This window comes from Thalia democratica, chromosome 6, assembly GCF_965202585.1.
Source record: "Thalia democratica chromosome 6, ktThaDemo2.hap1.1, whole genome shotgun sequence".
In the NCBI taxonomy this organism is placed as follows: Eukaryota; Metazoa; Chordata; class Thaliacea; order Salpida; family Salpidae; genus Thalia; species Thalia democratica.
The window spans coordinates 45,679,888-45,701,814 of NC_139170.1; the positions used below are offsets into that span (position 1 = coordinate 45,679,888).

Below are 21,927 nucleotides of genomic sequence, written 5' to 3' on the forward strand. Positions count from 1 at the left end.
GTAATGTTGTTTTATTATGTACAAATAAACGCAATGACAGCTCACAATAAGTCTAAACACTTAAAGTTAACAATTAGAAGGAAAACGTGCTCTGGATTCCCTCCTTGACGTGTTACTGGTCTCCGGTCGCTCAGTTTCTGGCACTCGACGTTGGTCCGTCTCGTCTACAGAATCTTGATGAACGTTGCTTGGTCTTCTTTCGTTTCCTTTCCGTAATCGGAACGTGGCGATAAAATACGATATTAAATAGGCACGATGATATAAATATGTATAAATATTACAATACAAGTACAATAGTGAGTAGATACAATAATATAAATATGTATAAATATTACGATAGAATTAATGTGAAGTACGAAAACAACTTGTTCGTAGAAGTGTAGCTAAGGTTGACGCCACAGTCTGTGTGGGTTTACTTGATAAGATGAATGTTCAAGTTTGTTTGCTAGAACGCTGGGACTCAATCGTGGAATCCAGCATAGAGTTATTTGATGAAAGAGTACTTGCAGTACTGACATTCTCGATGCCACAGAATGCGTGGGCTTCTTCGATTAGGTGGTTGTTGAAATCTTCCTGCTTGAAGATTGGCGATATTATCTTCTATCAAAGATGGCGGCGGCTATTATTTCTTTTGCGGAGCAGAATGTCGCTTCGTGCTTGTTTCGAGGTGGAATGCCCGCTTCACGCTCTGATTGGGCGTATTTATAGGTTCCCGATTCTTTTTCTAGAATTTCCGTAAATCACGCGATCTCTCATTTGATTCTCTCATTTTCCTGGACTTTGGACTGTAGATCACTTGATCTCTCATTTATTCTCACATTTACCTTAGCCACACCCATAAACAAGCTATTTCCAGTTCAATCAAGAAATCAAAGACAAAAATAATTTTAAGTAGCACTTATTTTGTTTGTGAAAAATAGTTTTTTTTTGGGAATTAGTTTTACTATATTTATTTATTGTTTTTTTTAAGGAAAAATATAATATCAAGTGAAAAACATTAATTTCTTTAAATTATCAAAATTTAGACACAAGGCAAAATAAGATTTTGCATAAGTGTCCAACATAGTCAATATTTATTTTTTTTCGACGTGGTTAAAGTATAAAACAACATTGTAATTTCAACATTTTAATTAAAAGAATTCGTTAATATAAATTGTTTTGATTTCAGTCTTAAAACAAAAACTGTCTTTTAAAAAAAATTAATGTTGCATGCGTTTAAATTAGTTTAAATGTGCTTTAGTTTTTGCTTTAAAATAATACAAATTGCTTAACTTAAATTGTAATAAAATTATGCTATTCTTAAATTAAAGCAATTTTCTTAATGAGTTAAGAGAAAAAAAATTGCGATAGGTAATTTCAAACGTACTTATAGCTAAAAACTAAGTAATGACTTTATATAAAATTAACTGTTTATTTTCTTGTTTATTAAATGTCATGTCGATTTTAATTGTAAAGTGAGTTGAAGAAAATTTATAACTCAAAAGTTTGTTGTTCTTAAGGCAAACTTATCCCACAGTTTTCAATATTTAATTGTATTGCAGTTATTTACTATTTAAGGTTCTAGTTCAAGTAGTGTTCTATATGATTAATATAAAAGATGGATAGTTAAGTATTTTAATTAATATATTGTCCATATATATCTTCAAAATTTAGTTTCAAAGTTCCCAAGATGTACATGTTAACATAACAGAAGTCTGCTATAACATTTTGTCTTTTAAATTATTTTTTCAATGCTGAGATGACTAAACTAATAAATTTTTATTTCTAAGTTTTAACAAAAAATACAAGTTAGATGAAATTAATTAGAAAAACAAAACTTTCATTTTCTATGTGGTGTTTGTTTGTAAAAAACTCGTACAGCTTTGTATAATCTTAATCGACTGACGATCGTTTAAACTAATTTTTTCTAGTTATTTCATCTTTGCACAAAAATATGCGTATAAAAATTACATTTACCTATAACAAAAGTATAATGAACTGTTATCAAAAATTTTAGTTCATAAATATCTTATTTAATTTAAAGAAGTGCTTTACAAGTTTAATTTATCATATACAGAAAGTGTCGCTTTACATACACTTTACAGACACGTAAAACTAAGTTACAAAATTTATTGTTTTGCATAACAAAAATTAATTCACTTTTTAAATTAAAATAAGTTCTATGCACGGACTGTAAAGTTATTTTCGACATACTTGTCTGAATTAATACAAGAGTTTCAAAACTTTTTAATTTAATGCGAGTATTTCCATTATAGTTAAGAATGTGAATTGGTTTTGTTCTGTGCTCATTAAAGCGTAAAAAAACGTGTTTGAATAAAGAGGCATTTGTAATGAAACCAGGTAACAAGTGAAGCTACTTCATTTGTATTAGTATAATACTGATCATAATAATGATTTATATAATAAAGTGTTTTTTGCTAAGTGTATTCCTAGCACTTTCCCATGGAGTTGAAGATTTAGAAGTGAATTCAAACAGCAGGTTATTAACTTTTTTGTTTTTTACTCAATTTTTAACTTGCAACTTTTGTTTTAAATGTTAAAATAGTTAACATCCTAGCCCTGTCAAGTATTTTTCAAGCAATATTTTTGTTTTCCAAAAATTAATCTATAGTTTGAGCAATTATACTGATTTTCTTATATTAAGCCTCAAAATTTATTTGTTTCTTATTAACATTAAGGGCATGGGGAATCCAACATTCTTATTTACAAAAAATAACATTTGCTGGTATATAAAAGATTGAAGTATAAACTTTAAGTCAGTTTTTATTGAATATAAAAAAAATTATTATTTTTTGATATATAGACAGTTTTGTAAAATTTTTGTTAAAAGTAATTTTTGTAAAAAGCTACCACTACAAACATATGAACAGCAGTATTTTTATTGTATACTATCTCAGAAATTTAAAATTATCAGTAAATATCTGTCTTTTTCTTCATTTTAGAGCTAGAGACCTCAAATTTTCTAGAAACACTATTTTTGTTTCAAAAGTAAACTTTTTTTGAAATAAATTTAATTAAATGTCAATTATGGTCTTACTGTGAAAATTAGAAAAAGGTTGGTTAAAAAATAATAGAGAAAATAGTTTTTTAGTATAAAAGTCTTTTTGGCGTTGTTTTTTGGTTTGTGCCTTCCATTAGGCACCCATTAAGTTGACCAACTTTGATCACTTATACCTCAAAAGTTACTTTGAATTTTGTAAAGCGGCTAAAAATGCCTAGAAGCTCAGATTAAGCTTGTGCATTATTAATTATCATTATGATATAGTAGTTTGTGTTCAAAATTATTTAATTGTTAAGATTTTACCTGTTTACAAAGCAATACATTTCAGTTACCTTAAATCTATTTTTATCATTTAAAACTAAAACTAGCTTGAATAAATAATTACTTACTTACACTTGTATAAATTTTTAAACTTATTTTGTTTTAAACACAGCTGGTTCTTGTCTGATTAATACAGTTCAGGGTTCTTGCGCGTCAGGCTAAATCAGGCTTAGTCAGTCTAAATCAGTTTTTTTGAAAAATGTTGAAAAACGTCAGGCTAAATCAGTTCTTTATTAAAAAAATTGAGAATATCAGTTTTTCTCAGTTCAAGTGCTTGAAAAATTTTGATTAAAAAAAATTGAGAAATCATTTTAAGATCAAATGAGATGTGAATTTATTTCTAAATAAAGATTTAGTTATTAAAGACAAAATCACTTAGTATTTTTAAAAATAAACGCTCAGAAAATTTGTTTAATCTCTAAACAATTTTTAAGAGTATTCATAATTTTGTTTTGAGTAGATTATATACGTCATAATTATGAAAATTTATTAAACTAATACAGTTTAAACATTACAGTTTAGTTCAACAACTTAACTGTTTGTTTGAATTTTAATACTCCTGTAAGCGTTTCATTTTGAATTTAATTAAAACACGACATTTCACGTCGTTTTAATATAAATCTTCTGGTTATAATGTTTTTACTTAGTGATTTATTAAATTAAACAATTGTGTTTAGTAATATATATTAAATTTTTACAATAGTAATAGATTATATCTAACACTTATTTTAAAACTTATTACTGAATTTGTTATGTTAAGAGCATAGGGAGGGGTCAATCACCTTTTTGACAGTTTAGTATTATTTTATTGAGTTATAACTAAGCTATGAGTTGCTTTTTGCAGATTTTTTAAGCTCAAAATGTGTTTGAGATAAAGCTGACTGAAATTGGAGACTATAATAGTACTAATCAAGACCCCCCAAAACCTAAAGTTACTTCTAAAGGGAATTTTTTTAATTTGAAAAAATGTCAGGCTGAATTGGTCTGAGTTAGGCTAAATGAAAAAAATCTCGCGCACGAACCCTGACAGTTTAATAACCAATATAGGCAGTACATTATTTTATTAATTATAGTTTTAGTAGTTCCTATCTTATTAATCCACAGAGGGATCCATCTTGTATAAGCAATTCAGTGAGTTCAACTCCTTATTTATTGTACAAGCTAAAAAGGCAAAGTTATAGTATTTCACTAAAAATATATCCTTAATGTTTTTACAATGATTTAAAATTTCAACAGTGGGTCCATTATAATATTTCAATAATCTGCCTAGGATTTTGTTTGAAACTTTGAATAAAAGTAAAAGTAAAAGAATACATAGAGGTATCTCTACAAACTCTGTTAGTTTTCAAAGGTTAATTAAAAAAAAGTATTTTTTAGCCAGCCTAAAGTACATGTAGCAGCAGTTGTGTGTTTTGACGAGTCGAGAGCTCATGAGCTGCTGGTAAATTTCAAGTCCATTGTCTTGCACTCTAATTCTGACAACATTGTTTTCCACGTCTTTGCTGAAGACAAGTTTCATGAAATTTTCACTTCCAGGTTTGTTTCATTTTTATAAAAAAACTGTATAACTTTTTTGTTCTGAATTGCTTATTTTTTTCTGTAAGTACTTAAATTCATTTCTGTAGATTATTACTAACTGTTACTTATTGTTTTAGTGAAGTTCTTATTTAATTTGATTTATATTATGTAGAATATAACTGTAAAATATGAAAAATATTTTGGAGATGAATTGTAACAAAAATTCTAAGTAGATTTTTCTGGAAAAATCTTGTTTATAAACATCTATGAGTAGTTTATAAGTCTATTTTCACAGTTTATACCAAAAAATTGAAATGAATTTTGTAAATTGTTATCCACAAAAATAAAAATAAAAGCTGCTGTATAAATCGATTTTCATTGTCTAGTGCGACTAAAGTCTAACTCTCCTTTGAAATTTTGAACAGCTAAAAGAATAAATACTAAAAAAACAATGTTTAAGTGCAATTTTTCTTGATGAGTTTATTTTTTGACTACTTTTACTTATTCAATGATGTCTTCTGATTTAAAAATTTTGTAATAACTTTCTCTTCGACTTCTTTCAGGTTAAAGCAGCTTCAAGTCCAGTCAAACAAAAACTTTAACTTCAAAGTTAACCCAATAAGCTACCCGGACAACCAGTACGCCAAAAAGTGGAAGAAGTTGTTCAAACCGTGCGCCACACAGAGGCTATTCATACCATATTTGCTGAAAGACGTGGACTCGATAATATACGTGGACACTGACGTTCTATTTCTATCACCTATTGAGCACTTGTGGGAAAAATTTAAAAGGTTAGAAAAGTGTTTTGCTTGTAAAAAATATTCATGATTAGATAAAATCAAAAAAGTTATGTAATTGTAAACAACTTTAGCCTTGTTTAACTTTTTGATTTATTGCTATATGTTTAAAAACATTGTAAAGGTTTAGTATTTTGTCTGATAACAGATTAAATTAACTATATTTTATTTAAAAAGATCGTTTGTGTTAACCCTTTACAAAACTTAATTTTTTAAATTCTATGAGTATTAACTTAAATTTATCTGAAAATTTCAAACTTGTTTTTGTATTTTGTACTTGTAGATAAATACTTTAAAGTAACTGCTTCAAATTTTGTTAGTAAGTCAAAACAATATAACTTTTTTTAAAGCAAAAAAAAAACCCTTATATCTTTTTACAAACTTTTTTTTTCATAAAACACTCAGTACTTATTGGATAACAAACAACCATATTTACAAAGATGTTTTTTATTATTAATTCTTTTTAGTTAATAAAGAATAGGTCGGTGTTATTATTTTTGGTTGCTAGCTTGTGCTCCATACTTTTTCATAAACTCTTCAATATTTTTTTTTTATAGTTTATACTACAGTACAGTGTTTCTAAAGGTATACACCTGTGATATTTTTTTACCTTTAAAACTTAATTCTTATAATTGTGAACTTAATTTAATCAAAAGGACTATTATTAATGAAAATTTAAAGTTAGTATTTCTCAAAATTTGCAGTACTGGAAGCTTAATTACATCAATTTTGTTTTACTGAGCCCACCATGTTTTTTAAAGATGTTTTAAACATTTATATATTTTCTACATTTTTTTTCTGTAAAGTTGTTTTTGATAGATTTTACAAAATTTTTTATGTAGCAACAAATTCTACTTTTATATATTATATTAGTTTTTTAATGTCAAAAAAATCTGATTCAGCTAAATTTGTTTTTATTTAACAGATTTTTTTAGTAATATAGAAAATTTATAATGTTTTACAAAACGTATGTGTTGGAAATTTTTATTTAAAAATGTTCTTTTGTTAGATTTGCAACAAAAAAAATAAATTTTCTTTATGCTTAATGTATTGAAAACAAAACTTTATAAGCTGTCTAATTCTTAGATTTTAGCTAGCATTTTGAACATTTTTTTTCATACCATATACTGTTGAAGTTTTGGGAATAACATTCAATTTAAAAGCTTAATTCATCTTTGAATGTATTATGTACCAATATTTCAAAAGTCAATCCTAAAACTCCAAGTTAATATAAAACATTACATTTCTACTAGCAAATACATCCTTGAGACAGTCTTCTACCTTCATATAACTTAATTTTATTTTGAAAACTCGTAAATTTTCAGTTTCAACTCCACGCAACTGTCAGCCATGGTAATTGAGCACGAGCACACCAATGCTGCCTGGTATTCGAGATTCGCCAGGCATCCTTACTACGGCAAAACCGGACTCAACTCGGGGGTAAGACGGTTTTTTTTGTTTGAATTTTTTAAACTCTATTTAAAATCGTATCAGTATTAATTTTCTTTTTGCTTTTCAGCTGGTACTTTAACTAGTCTTGCTACATTTAGTATTTTTACAATAAAAGTAAGCAGTAGTTTTACATAAAGTAGTTTTACATAAAAATGTATGATTCTTATGTATTATCAATTTTAATATTTTTTAATGTTTATATTCGTATAATCTATTCTGAGAAAAATATGTTTACTAGTAACCAATAAGCATAGTACATTTGTAGTTGTAACTAATCTTTGTGTTTTTAATCATTTTACTTTTTAGCTTTGAATTTCTAAGGCCATATAGGAGGTGGTAAAAAACTTTGGTTTTATTATCTTTTTTTTTGTGTTAATTCTAAGCTATCAGTTGATTTTTACAATCTTGAAAAATGGAGTAACCATTTAGATATGAGATATAAAAGTTTAAGAGTTTCAATAATTTGCCTATGGAAAAAATACTTCACTACAACTCTATCTCCTCCTACAATTTTAGAGCAACTGGTTTCAAAATTTATGCAATGGTAAATATACACAAAATAACTAATATTTTATAGTAAACTATCAATTTCTTAGTCAGTTAATTTAAAAATATTTTCCCATTTTCCATTGTCATGGTTTGTTTTTTCCAAAAAATTCAAAATTTTTCAAGAAAAGTTTCCTAAAAATATTAAGTTTGTAACCTCTAAAAATTAAAAAAAATTAAATAGGTACTTGTGATTTATTTCAAATATTTGAGACAGTGAAAAGAAGGAATGCAGCCCATACGTTTGTATTGAAAGTTTAAAATACCCATATTAAAAAAGTAACTCAGTTTTAGTTTATACAGCTAACTTATAGTTCCTAAGTTAAGCTTTAGTTTAAGACCTACTGTTATTTTTTGTTAGAAAATTGAATATCCCTTCTAAGGCCTTAACCGGTTTGTGTAATGTTATTACTGGAAAGGGCTGTATTTTATTCGGTTTCAGTAACCTGCATCTGAAATATCAGATAGTTTTGCTGCTTGATAAGTTTGAAAAAATCAGGATTTTAAAATTAGACAGGTAGATTTTAGTAGAAACAAACAATATTGTAAAAATCTTAGGCAAAGTATAATACAAAATTGATTTTTGTAGAAATTGTACTTTATTTTACTATAAGTTTACATTTTTTAATATTGCTTTCTTTTTCAATTCTGGCTTTTCACAAATTTACAAAGCTGAGTTTTTTTGATGTATAAGAAATGGTTTATTAAAATAAACCTAGTTATAAACTAGCTTCCTTAGGTGGAAAACTTAGTTTTATTTTGAATAAAAATTCTCAAATGTATGTTTAACATGGTTTAAAAGTATTGTAAGACTTTATTTTTGATTTTGTTGTTAAGGTTTGGAATTTCAAATTATGTTTAGATCAACAAGGCTCTAAAATTTAATTTTAAGAAATATTTTAACTGCGGTAACTTGAAGCTTTTTAAAAAGCATTTATTTTAGAATTTACTGGGAGTTTTATTTTCAACTTCTAATCAGTTTATATTTTAAACTTTCCATTTTTTTACTTCATAAGCAGAAATTTGTTTAATTTTTTTTACATGAAACTTTTGTTTAAAAAACAAACTACAATTACATACTTAAAATTTCAACAATAAAATTATAACTGTTGAAAGCATGAAATTTTAATCATTTTTAGTCAAAAACAGCTTACATACAGTTGTATAACACTTTTGCAAAATTAAGAAAAAAACAAGCTTCCTTCAATTTAGTGAAACCTCTTGAACTGTTGTTTGGTTGAAGAACAAAACGTTTTTTGCTTTTTTTAGCTATAGATTAACTGATCTTTTGTCTAAAAACTGATTTCAGTTTAAGCCTTTATTTTATGGGTTATTTATTGATCTTCACTAAATATGCTTTTGCTGTATTTTATAAATAGAATTCAGGTCGTAAGGAGTGGAGTTGAGTTTAGTACAAAAGAAAAAAAGTTGGTTCTGATATAAAAGCTTTAAGTATAAATTATATTTATAACTTTTGATCAAGATTGATCCATGGCACAATCAAATGTTTTATTGTTATTTTATAAGCTTCTAATCTAAAAAAACTAATAAAATATTATTTTTGTAAGACATCGATAATATTTTATTGCTTACCACCAGTTTATGAATTTCATTTTCAGATAAATTAATATAACTTGAAAGTTATGTTTTTTAAGATAAACTTTAAGTTTTTAACTAAAAGATACATTGATGCTGTTTCGAATCAATTCTAGTTTCCTTAAAAAACTATTACTTTATAAAACTTAAAGAGTCATTGAATTGATTGCCTTAAACTATTAATATCATAATTTATAAAGTCAGCTATGGATTAAACTAGATGTCTCAAATACTCAAGAAACAGTGTCCCTGAAGTCAAAATATCATGGAAAAATCTCTCTAAATTTTTATATCTCATTATACTTTTGCCATTGTGTTCATTTATATTTTATTAAAGGTATACCAATCAAATTGAGATGTACTACATAACATTGTAATATAATTTGTGTATTGTTTTTATCTAAATAAAAGTTCAGATAGGTTGTGTCAGTGATTACTTTGTTAATATAATGTTTTGAGTAAAGTCTTACACATAATACTGATAAACGAAAAGATCATTCATTATCTCTTTTTTACAAGTTTTGTTTAAATTCTATAAATATTTATAGAGAAAGGAATTTAGAACAACATAATTAATTTTTTTTTTCAGTTCAGTTTAAATTGAACACACCATCATTATCAAATGTTTTAAGTCTTGTAAAGCACATTTACTAGTGAAATTTAGTTTGAATTAAACAAACAAATCACTTGCAAGAAATGACTGTAGTGAGCAGTCTACATTTTCCAAGTGCTTGCAATTTTTTAATTTTTTAAAAAAAGTTCAAAACTTCAAAACTCCTCACCAAACAGGTGATGCTGATGAACATGACCCGGATGAGAACTGTGAAGTTCAAAAACGATTTGTCACGTGATCAGATGTCACGTGACTTGCACTGGGACGACATGATGCTGCCGCTGCTGAAGAAGTACCAGTTCAACATCACGTGGGGAGACCAGTGCTTACTCAACATCGTGTTTCACTTCAACCCTGGTAGTTACATGTTTGAATGTTGAATATAAAAACGTTTGGGTTGTAAGACAGTTTATTTTTCATAATAATGTGCATAAAAGCTGTTTTTCTGTGATTATAAATTTATAAAAAAGTATAAAAATTTTGATTAAATACATTGTTTACGTTAATTTGTTCCTAAAGATTACATTTTTATAGTTTTTAACAAGTTTTAGTATAATAGTTACAAAATTATTAGTACAGCTTTAAAATTAACAAATTTCTAGTGATGAAAAATACTTTTGGATTAATTACAGTAATTAGGTTTTTGTTGAAAAACTGTTGGTATTATTTCACTTAATCCGAACATTTAGTTATTTTAATTCAGTTATTTTTATTAGGGCTTAGTTTTTTTATGTGTGAAAATGAAATAATTAACTTTATAATAACTGAATTATTTATAAACTACTATTTGTGTGCTCAAATTGTCCTCAGTATAATTCACCAATACAGAGAAGCTGATGGTGAAGTGAGGTTTTATTTTAAGAGTTGCATTTGCGATCAATTATATGCGCAGAAATGTTCATAAGTAAAAAAATATTTTCAAAACGAATGTTTTATATACAATAGTTAAGTAAATTTTTACGCTTTTTATACAACATACTAAAGTTTTTACTAAATTGTATCATAGTATAACCCACCGCTCAAAGTGACGCCGTGCAAATGTGTCCCTTCGTGCATTTTTAACACCCTAACTTTCAATTTAACTTTGGTTACATTTTCAAGCTAAATTTTATATACTTATTTACATCACAATATAACTCACCACCACAGAAAAGCTGTTGGTGATGGGCTGCGATTTCAACTACCGGCCCGATCACTGCATGTACATGGAACTGTGCCACCCAGCGGTTAAAAGCGGAGTGAAGGTGCTGCACGGGTGTCGGCGGGCCTTCCACAAGGACAAGTGGCCCGCGTTCAGGTCGGTGTACCGGGCCGTTGAGGGGTACGACTTCACTGGTGGTTATGGGAGCATTGTGGAGGTTGTTATTTGTTTATTTATTTGTTTACATATTGGTAAAACTAGTTGTGTATCAGTCGAATTAAAATACGACTCAAGTAGTGAGTACAAGAGTATTGCGAAGTTCGAAAAAGTTGTGTTGTTTTTTGTTTAGTTTTTACTGTTAAATAAAACTATTTAGGTATTTAATCAGATTTGAAAAAATTGTATATTAGTCTATTGATGGTTAAAACTTCGCTACTGATTACGAGAGTATTTGGGGAGGTTGGGAATGTGTTGTTTATTTGTTTATTAGTTTTTACTTATAACCAAATAAAACTGTTTGTGTATGCAATTTAGTTTAATAGTTGACTGGAAAGTTAAGATTTAGGAAACAAAAAAGTAAAAACAACTTGTACCTACTTAATCGCTTCACTTCTGAATACAAGAAGGTTGGTAAGAAAAATTGGATATAGCAACCTTTTAAAATATTTTCACATATATTATAAGTTTGATTGTGAAAGAAATAATTTGAGGTCTATACTTGTAAAAGGAGTATACTATTTATTTTTAAAAGTTTGTTTGGCAAACTAAGATTCGCCTTAAAATCTTGTCAGTGCTTTTAGAAGAATAAAAAATCTAAAAAAACTTACTCAAAAGTCTTGGAAATTGGGTGTTTGTTTGGGCAAATAGTTAAAATAATTGTTTTTTTTTGCAGGCCGCAAAAAAAAGAAAAACAAACTTTTTAAAAGTTAAATTGTAATAGAATAATAATTTTATAAACACCACTGTGTTATAAAATTTAAACTAAAAGCACATCTAATATTTTATTAAAAATCTTTACTTAAATTGATATCAATGAATTGTTTACAATCTTTTAAATACGTCATTGGTAAAAAAAAATACACAAAAGGGGGCTATATAGCTAACTTTTGGTAATCCTGCTACAATTAAACAACATATAAAAAAAATAAGAATTATTATATTTGTTTATCATTTTCTAGCTTAGTATTTATCACCACATACAATATACAACTTAAAAAGATTGCAAGCAAAAAATAAAAACACTTTATAAATGTTACTTAAATAATGAAGAAGTATATTTTAGGTTATTATAAGCTAAAATAATTAAAAATAAACTTTAATAATTAAAGTCAGACTAAAAAATAGGAATTTCCCAAACTCATTTCCTTAGTTGTCCACTTGGCATTTTTTTTTTAATAATCGCCTTTTTAATATTTAGTTACTTTTTTACTTTTCGCCTTCTGAATACTTATTGCCCCCCTGACAGCCAAGATTGCTTTATAAATGGCAACTTCTACGATTTTGGGCCAAAATTATTTCCAAGTGGCACATAAAGGTAAAATTGCCAACTTTGGGACCTTAACTTACCTTACACGTGCCTTAATACTTCTTTTTAATATATGGGGTTATTTTATTTTTTCAAAACAACAAATTATATAAATTGATAAAAAGATGTAATTCATTCCTTATATTTGGTTATATTGTATAAGTTTAATAATACTAATGATTTTTCCAGAATATGTTTATAAGCTATCAAAAAAAGTAGTTTGTTGTAATAATTTTGAACTGAAAAGTAATCACTTTTTATGAGGTAAATTTTAAATTATTTAAAGGTTCGTTTTTGCAACTAATTTTAGCATTATATTAAACTTAGTTGTAAAAATTAATGTCAATATCCATAAACATGACCACAATAGAGGGTTTATTGACTTAGAGATTTTACAACAACTACTTTGTACTTAATTACTTTCATAAAAAAGATCATAAAAAAATATTTAATAAATTACCACTTTTTGCTTTAAAAAATTTTGTTAATAAATTTTGTTAATAAAATAATATTATTGTTTAGTAAAAGACCTTGTTTGTTTATAACGTACAATAGCAGACTAATGTTTAATATTTTAAAATATTTGTCTTTAAGTGCACATAATTTGCAAACAGAACATCCAAACGTTTTTATGTAAAAATCATTTTAACATTGAAAAAAATGGTTTTCATAATATTGGAGTTTTAAAAATTAATTTGCAATATATTTATAGTTTTTATTATCGTGTATTTAGCCTTTCAATTTTCATTTTTTGAATTTTATATAAAATTAACTTTTAAACTATTAAAAGAAATTAACTGTTAACTGAAACTTGTTGGTTAAGTACTTTTAACAATAGATAAAAACCACTTAAAAGAAAAATCAATTTTCAAGTTCAATTAAAAAGATCGGCAGTTTTGTTAAACTGAATTATTTTTAAATGCTATTTATATAATATGGATTTTTTGATCGTTATTTAAGACCACTTACGTTACGAAAACAATAATTAAAATAAATTTTACCTTTTGTATTTCAAGTAAAACTTGTTATTTCCAGTTTCAAAGTTGTTGTGGTGAATAGTAGAGTCGTGTATAGTGACAGATTAATACTTGTAGATTTAACTTTAAAAGTGAAACTGTTTTAGTTTACATTTTTTAAATTAAAAAACACAAACGAAATAATACCTTACAACAGGACGTGTATAGAAGAATGGAAAGTGTTGAAAATAATTCAACATATTGCACAGATTCAATTGAAAACATAACTAAATTGCTGAAGAAAAATAGTCCTTCTGCAACTACACGGGATGAACTTTGATGGAGTATAAAAATGTTTTTGATCATTAGCATATTGAAGGCAAAGAAAACAAAATTAAATGATAAAAGTTTTGAAGGTAAAAGCAATTGGTTATAAGTGTAGAAAGCGGTTTATATTTTAGGAAATCTTTTTTTTTTAGTTTTATCTATATAGAAAGTATTTTTTTGTGTTTACTAATCTATAATGCTGCAAACTTTTTTTCTAGTAAGTTATAATAGTATAAAATGCTTTTGTCTGTTGTACTTATTTTATTTTCATATGTTTATTTTTTCTGTAACATTTGCATTTCTATATAATCTCAACTAGATCAGCATGTTTAATTTTACTTTCAATCTAATAGAATCATTTAATGGCATAAAATTTTATTTAAATTATTGGAAGACTATCTATTTTAATTAATCAAATTTTAATCATTCTACTGAACATTCTTACGAATATTAGGGTAAAGAATTTTGAAATCTTAAAAAAAAATACTTTATTTACTCAAATCATTTCGTTTTCACATATTTTACCCGTGCTAATTCTTTGTTTTGTTTTGTTTGTTTCAACTTATACAGTAGTAAAGTATGACTTATACTTGAAAGCTTTTTTGTTTATCTATTTTTATAACTCTGCTTTCGTAGTTTTGCTTATTAACCACAGTTATAACTTATTAGTGAATATCATTAGTGCTTAAATTTTGTTTTTGTTATTTCACAACACAATTTTTGCTTTGAAGCTTTTCTATTGTCTGAAGAGTTGTTTTTGCGATTAAAGGTAGTACCTGAAATAAAGTTTAAATTTTTAAAGTAAACATGAAATACTCTAGTTAATTCTACTAAGCATAGTTTTGTTACATTCAAAACAGAATTTAAGTTAGTTGAAATTTTGTTTCTTTATTCCTACTGAATCTCATAGCAGCAAAAAAAACTCTTGCAACTACAACTTTATTATAGTTGCAAAAGTTTTTTTTGTTGTTAAAAATTTTAAAAGCCTGCTTATTGTAAGTATGTTTACTTCTTTAAGTTTTAAAATTTATAATATTATTAAGTAGCTTACATTTTTCTAATCTTGACAATAACTAACCTTGTAATATTATGGTTTTTCTAAGTTGATAATTTTAAACTATAAGTTTTATTTTTTTACAAATAGATAAATTCCAGTTTTATTTCAAGTTATCCTAATGTCTTCATGAATAGTTCATGTTAAGGTTAGAAAAATGTAATATACTTAATAATATTGTAAATAATAAAAATAATTATAGATTTAATTCACCTGATGACCGCGTTTAATTTAGTTCAAACGAGTAAAAAATTGTTTTGTTAATAAAATTTTAAACTTTGAATTGTTGATTATTTTATAATAATAAAAAATAATGCTCAAAATCTAGTCTCTGTATACTTAAATTTATTTAGTAGCGTTCACAATATTTTACAGGAGTATCTATTTATAGACTTGTTGTACAAACAATTTTATAGTAAAAAGTATTTTTATGAGCCTGGCTTTAAGTTAGTCTACTAGTTTTTGAAAATTGTCTATATCATTTTAAGATTTCATGTATGTTTAAAAATAACTATAATATTGAAATTATACCGTGTAAACAAAATGTACCGGCCCAACAAAGGCATACAATGTCTTAGTTTAACACACAGATTGACTTTATGCTCTCAGATGTGCTTTTTAAGTTACATAAACTTTTACTATTATATGTTTTGGTTTTAAGAAACTTTTATTATATTAATAAATTTTTTTTAATCACATTTTAAATTGAAAAAACTTAATATTTTTATAATTCTAGTTAAATTTTTATCTTCTGATATAGCTTCAAAACACAATTGCAATTCGAATATAAGCTCTCACTTTAATAATAATATTAAATAACTATTAAATATCTTTGGTTAAGCTTTATTAAATACAGGAACTGTTTAAAAGAATAAATTGGAAATAAAAGATGTTACAAGTGAAAATTGAATAAGTTGGATTTGGACTTTTTTTTGAATTCTCAGAAAAATATCTTGTTTTTAATGGGGGCGAATTGATAGTAAACAGTTTTATAGCTTAAAATATAACTTTAAGAAATTTTATAAGGTAAATATAAAGTACTTGCAGATGCTAAAAATTTATAATATGAACTAAAACTAAAGAAAAATTTCAAGTTTATGAATTCAAATAAATATTTAAAAAACACATTAATGAGAACATAAAAAAATCTAATTCTTCTTGAGTACCTCTTTTTGGTACAAACTAGTGATCTACCGGATCCTGATCCAAATAGTTGAAAAGAACGAGTTTTTTTTAACAATAATACGGCTCTATACGTAAAACAAAAACACTGAACTTTAAACAAAAACTTCCCTTTTAACTTTTTAGCATTAACAAATATACAGTAGTAAATACTTTTAAAAGATCCAGTTGATGTGTTTTGTAAGTTAAAAAACGGTTACAGTTTTATAACGTTGGTATAAAACATAAAAATAAGTTTTTAACGTGTCCAAGTTACATTTTTGACTTGCATTACATTGTTATGAGTTTTTTTTAGTAGGATAAATAAAAGCATACTTCATTTCTAGTGATGTGATATATATATGTTTTTTCATGCTACACAAATACATGTTTTTGTTTTTAATGCACTGTGTTATGTTGTGATGTTTTTATTTTTCGATTTTCTATAACAATTTTAGACAACACTTTTTAAACAACTAGTTAGATACGTAGGATTTCGAAAACTGCAGACTGGATTTACTCGACATAAACTTTAGCCGCTTTAATTTTAAAATTTTGAACTAAATGAAATTTATATTTTTTCATGGTACCAGTTTACAACAAAGTAGCCACGAAGTTCTGACCACAGTTCACTACCAACTTAATTTTATTAAAGTTAAACTTAGTTTAAAGTAATTGTATCTCACACATTATTTCATTATTTCTATTTAAAAATATGTATATTTTTAATTTATAAAAAAAGTCATGGGCTTCATTTTACTAGTCGTAACTAAATGACAAAATGGAAAAAAAATCAATAAACCAAAAGTTGTTTATCTATTTTTATTTAATTTTCAGCTATAAATTTAGAATAATTAGCTTATCAAAGATAAAACAACTTAAGTTTTGTTAATCGGTAACTTCTGGTTCACTTCGTTTTTTTAGCTTGAAAAAACTAATGTAAAAAGATAAAATTGAGCAATTTTTTAATATATTTTTCAAAATATGCAATTTAATATATATTCAAAACAAGCAAAGTATAATCAAAATAATAGAAAAAAAAAAAAAAAAATAAATTTCTTTGTTGTCCTGGATAACCGAGTTAACCTGGGCATAATTTTGCTTTTAGTTATAAAATAAATAGATATAGTATAAATTTTCAATTTTTAAGCTGCCCAGTGCCCACCGAGATTAACTTATTTTTGTAAGTGGCCCATTAAAGACTTATTTTAACATCTTACCAATATTTAAGAAACTCCTCCTCAAAATTTTCAATATGAAACAAATTTATTTCAAGTCTAATTTAGAAATATTTTTTTTGTAAATTTCTAAGTACTTGAATTCTGTTCCTGCCGGATCTTCTATAAAAAAGTTTCTTTATATGGTACATTACTAGTGTATTAAGAAGCGCATCCTGCTTGCAACAACGAGTTATCTTCTTGGGATTTCTGATTGATTAAAATATCACTTTATTTTTAAGTTTTAATTTACAAAACTTATTCTCTGAATTGTTTGACATATGTTTGGGTAAGGAGGGTTAGTGGTAAAAGTTTAGAATGAAAATTAAAAAAAAAAGGTGAGAGATAGGGTTTTAAAATTCTATAAATATAGTGCTGTATAATCACTTAACCTTGTTTGCATAATAATATGGCTGAAGAATTTTAAAAACTTTACTACTGCAGCCGACCTGATATTTTTTATTTGTTCTTGAATTTTTGAAGTCTGTTTTTTTCAAAGTATAGTAAATGAAGTTTTGAATCTACTCTCATTGTAGTTGTTCTGAACCTTCATCTTATGACTTTGCTTTAAAAAGACTAGCTAGATAATCTTAGTTTAAGGCAATTTAGTTATTTAAACCGCTAGATTTACAGTGCGTATACTCTAACTCTAGTAGCAGTTATAGTTAGTATACATTTTAATTTTCTTTAATTAGTCTTGTAAACACTTTTTGTTTATACTATACCAAACAATAACAAGTTGTAACTGTGTTGCAATTTATGCTGAATACTTGCCAAAATTCCAACATTCAGAGAAATTATGTCTGGAAATGCTGAAATTTCTATCAATACATCAAAAGGGTTGGTTGTGAAATTAAAATTTTTAAAAATAATATACTAGGTTAACCAACAGTTTTTTTTTTTTATAAATTTTCGATACAAAATAAACAAAGTAGAACTATTACTTCAAAATGTGAGTAGAAGTTTAAAGTTCTTATATTTCTAAACCATAGAGTGTATCAAGTTTTTCTTGTTTTTACTAAAATAGTTCTGTTAAAAGTTCATTAGAGTATATAAAATTGAAGTTTTATTGTTGAAGTTACTTTTTTATAAGCTGAGTTATTAAATATCAAAAATTAATTATAATTATAAGTATAGGCTAGTTGAACTTTGAGATAAATATGCAACTCATGTTATTTTGAATCAAGTTGAAATTGCAAGTATCAAACAATTATTTCAACTAAAGAGATTCAACACTTGAACAATTTCGTAATGACTGAAATGATATTAATAATGTAAAAGTTTTTAGTGAAACATACATAAGTAAAAAAAAACAGTTAATTTCTGTAAAGTGTTTTATTTTTCTATTTAAAATTATAAAAATTACAATTGTAATTAAGTATTTAATGTTTAAAGTTATCATAGCTGTTTGAGGCTTCATCAGTGAACAATTATTAAAAATTATAAGTAAATTAAAATCATGGTATAACGCTTAGATATTAAAACATTAGGTTTAAAAGTTTAAATAAAACTCTAAGCATGTTCTAGTAGCAAAACTTTACTTGTACTGAGGAATCTATGTTAATTTTATAACATAATATTGTTTTTTTATTTTTTTAAAGGTAAAAAACATCAGAAGAAACAGAAACCCACTCTTCCCTCTACAACAATAAACGTTGTTTACCTTAAATAAATTTTCAAGCTAATCATAAATTGAGAAAAACTATCAGTAAGTATAGTACTAAGAAAATATAAAAATCAGTAAGTATAAACTCTACAAAATAAAAAGTATACACAGATACAGTAAGCATGGTTGCCTTTTACCTGTAAACCTAGAAATACATTGAGAATCCTGGAAATGAAAAACTTAGCAAAAAATAACCTGAAAAAACAGGCAATTTATCTTAAAAAAAAAACTAAGAAGAACCTGGAATTTTAAACAATTTTTATGATAAGTAGTCAAATTTACAGTAAATTACAAACAACTAGTGAATAAAATAAAAATAAACTGTTATATTGTTCAGTACCATATTTATTACCAAAAAAGTTTTTATTAGCATTATCTTTCTTAGTAACTTTTTAATGTTAAAATAAATGCTTAGCTTATGTGTTTTAAAAACCGTGTATTTAATCAGAAAGCCTGAGAAAAGTTTTGAATAATTAGCAGCCACTATGATAATGATTTGTAATATAATAAAAGTAAGACTTTATAAAACTGTAATATGAAAATTAAAGGTTTTTATACCTAAACATAAACAATAAAACAGTTTTTATTTTAAAATATCAATGTACCATTATTTTCTTATATATCATTGTGCATGATATTATCATTTAAAGAAAAGTCTAAAAATACTGAAAAAAGCAGTTAGTTTTATAAAATCTTTATATTTAGTACAAAAGTAGAATAATTTTGTTTTGTTTTAATATAACTTAATCTTTACAAGTTTGTTGGTTGTAAATTTTTGGTACATGCAACTTAGTTTTTTTGTTTTATATAGAATGAAATTTATTATTAGTAAAAATACATACCTGTAACTCTGTTTTCTTGAAAATTTTATCTAAAAAAAGGGTAAAAAGATAGAGCTTATAACAAAAAAAAAGTTCATTTAAGTATGAAAGTAAAAAGTAGATGAGTAAAGCTCTAAAAAGTGTAATGGTTAGCCTGAATAGCTGTTTTATTTACAACAGTATTAAAAAACTTTTATTTCTTCAAAAAAATTTTTATTAAAACAAGTTTTTTTATTTACTTTCAGCTTAATTATTTAGTTTTATTAGAAGGAAGTGTTTTACAGATTTTATTAAAATTTTGTAGTAAATATTTCACATATAAAATCACAGAAGTTTAACAAATGAACAAAGATATGAATTCAGATGATAAAAAGTGAGTTGTAACTAGAGCAAGCTTTTAGATTAAACTAATCTTAAATTAAATTTTAAATTAAACACAAATATTCTATAGATCGCAAAATTTATGGAAATTCTGAAAATTGCCATATAAATAAAAGTTGTTATTGTAATTACAGTGCTAAATAAAACAACATGTTTGTAATTTTAGTCTTCTTAAATTAGCTTTTTCTTGATAAATAGAAAAAAAAGTTAATTCAACAAAGTTTAAAGGTATACTAAAATTAAAATGCATAAAAGCTTACTAGTCTAAAAGTTTATTCTGGAATATTTAAATTTAACATACAGTTCACAATCTATTGTACATCCATAATTTTCATATTCTTCATAACTTTAATAAAAGTGAAATAAAACTTAATTATCAGTATATTTTTGCAATTAGAAATCTGTGTAAGTATTTTTATTGGCACATTATTATGTTACTAAATAATTTTGTTTATCCATTTTAAATACAATCAACGAGAAAGAATCTACAAAAGAGTCTAGTGCTAGTCTACAAATATGCCTTAGACTAGCTCAAGTTAACAAAATGTTTGATTATACCAATTTGATCATCAGACCACAAGTCTTGTAGACTGAGACCAATTAGGGCTTATCAGTCAGTCACAACCAAAGTACTTGCAGTCATCAATTTACAACAGGTTTATCATGTAAGACATGAATCAACCGTTTGCTGGTATGTATTTGATCAGTGACTCAGCATTATCATTTGCCTGGTACACTCGTATTTAATACAATAAACAAAAACATCTGGTTTTGCTTGTGGTCTGATGATTGAATTGGTGTAATCAAACCTTGTCCATTTTAAATAGCATCTATTTAGTTTAAGTTGTCAATTCTAAATACATTTCAAGAGTATATTGGCTTCTGTGGTTTCAGAAAAAAAAAAAATTGTAAACTTTGAGTAAGAATTTTGTATTTATTTAATAACATATTAATAAATTAGGATAAGTAATGTATGCAAGTTCAGATAAAGTTTATATTAATTGGCATAATTATTTGTTGTTTTTGTTAGGTGCTCAAACTTGTCATAGTTGAATTGAAATTAAGTTAAATGTATACTTTTTCAAGGATTATTAAACAGGGTTGTAATAATGTCAGCTCTATCAATTTGTTGTTGATCATACTTCTGATGTGATGTCCATTACTATAAAAAACATCTTTTTAAAACTTGAAAGTAGTATAATTTTTTTAACCAAAATACTTTTTTGTTTTGTTATTATTTTTATTTATGGGAAATACCCATCTAAAATTATGTGATTAGTCTTAGTTATGATAAATTTTGTTTGTTAGTAATAAATAATTTATTTGTGTTTAAAAGCTGTTCATAAATGTTTGCTTTTTGTCTTCATTTAGTCATTTAGTTTTTGTTGCCTAAAGTACTCTTAAGAGTTGTTTACTTGTAGTTCTTTATTTATTATTCACTTTTTTAAATGTTCTGAGATATTTTATATTTTATTTCAGAATCTAATGTAACAGTTAGATAAAAGAAAACATACTTTACCAATGTTTAAATGCCTTAAATTATATTTTAAAATCCATTTAAACTAATTTATTTACCAATTTTAATTGTTTTAAACAAACTTAAGAATATTTCTCCATTTTTGTTAGGAGTTAGCAATTAAACTAAGTACATGTACAGTTTTGAAATCGTTTTTTACTAGGTTTTTAAGTTCAAGGTTACCTATAACAGTATTAACTCAAAAACAAAACAAAAAAAATCAAATTATTTTTTTTCACTTAAATCTTTTAAGTTAAGTTTTTAACAGTTAATGACTATAGATATTGTTCAACCTACTTTTAGTAAAAGATGTGTTTT

General features: G+C 25.5%; 1 protein-coding gene across 1 annotated transcript; it reads left to right on the forward strand.

Moving 5' to 3' along the window:
* Window positions 1-2,390: 2,390 nt before the first annotated feature.
* On the forward strand, window positions 2,391-13,911 carry LOC145839153 (glucoside xylosyltransferase 1-like). The gene is made up of 7 exons (XM_082946762.1): window positions 2,391-2,479; window positions 4,700-4,858; window positions 5,404-5,631; window positions 6,963-7,077; window positions 10,021-10,201; window positions 10,994-11,202; window positions 13,684-13,911. The coding sequence occupies exons 1-7, from the start codon at window positions 2,391-2,393 to the stop codon at window positions 13,804-13,806; spliced, it is 1,104 nt and encodes a 367-aa protein (XP_082802888.1). The 3' UTR covers window positions 13,807-13,911.
* The last annotated feature ends 8,016 nt before the right edge of the window (window positions 13,912-21,927 follow it).

Coding starts and splice junctions, on each gene's coding strand:
- LOC145839153 (XM_082946762.1), top strand. CDS start 2,391: ATGATTTATATAATAAAGTGTTTTTTGCTAAGTGTATTCCTAGCACTT. Junction 10,202..10,993: donor CGTGTTTCACTTCAACCCTG/GTAGTTACATGT, acceptor TCACCACCACAG/AAAAGCTGTTGGTGATGGGC. Junction 11,203..13,683: donor GTTATGGGAGCATTGTGGAG/GTTGTTATTTGT, acceptor ACCTTACAACAG/GACGTGTATAGAAGAATGGA.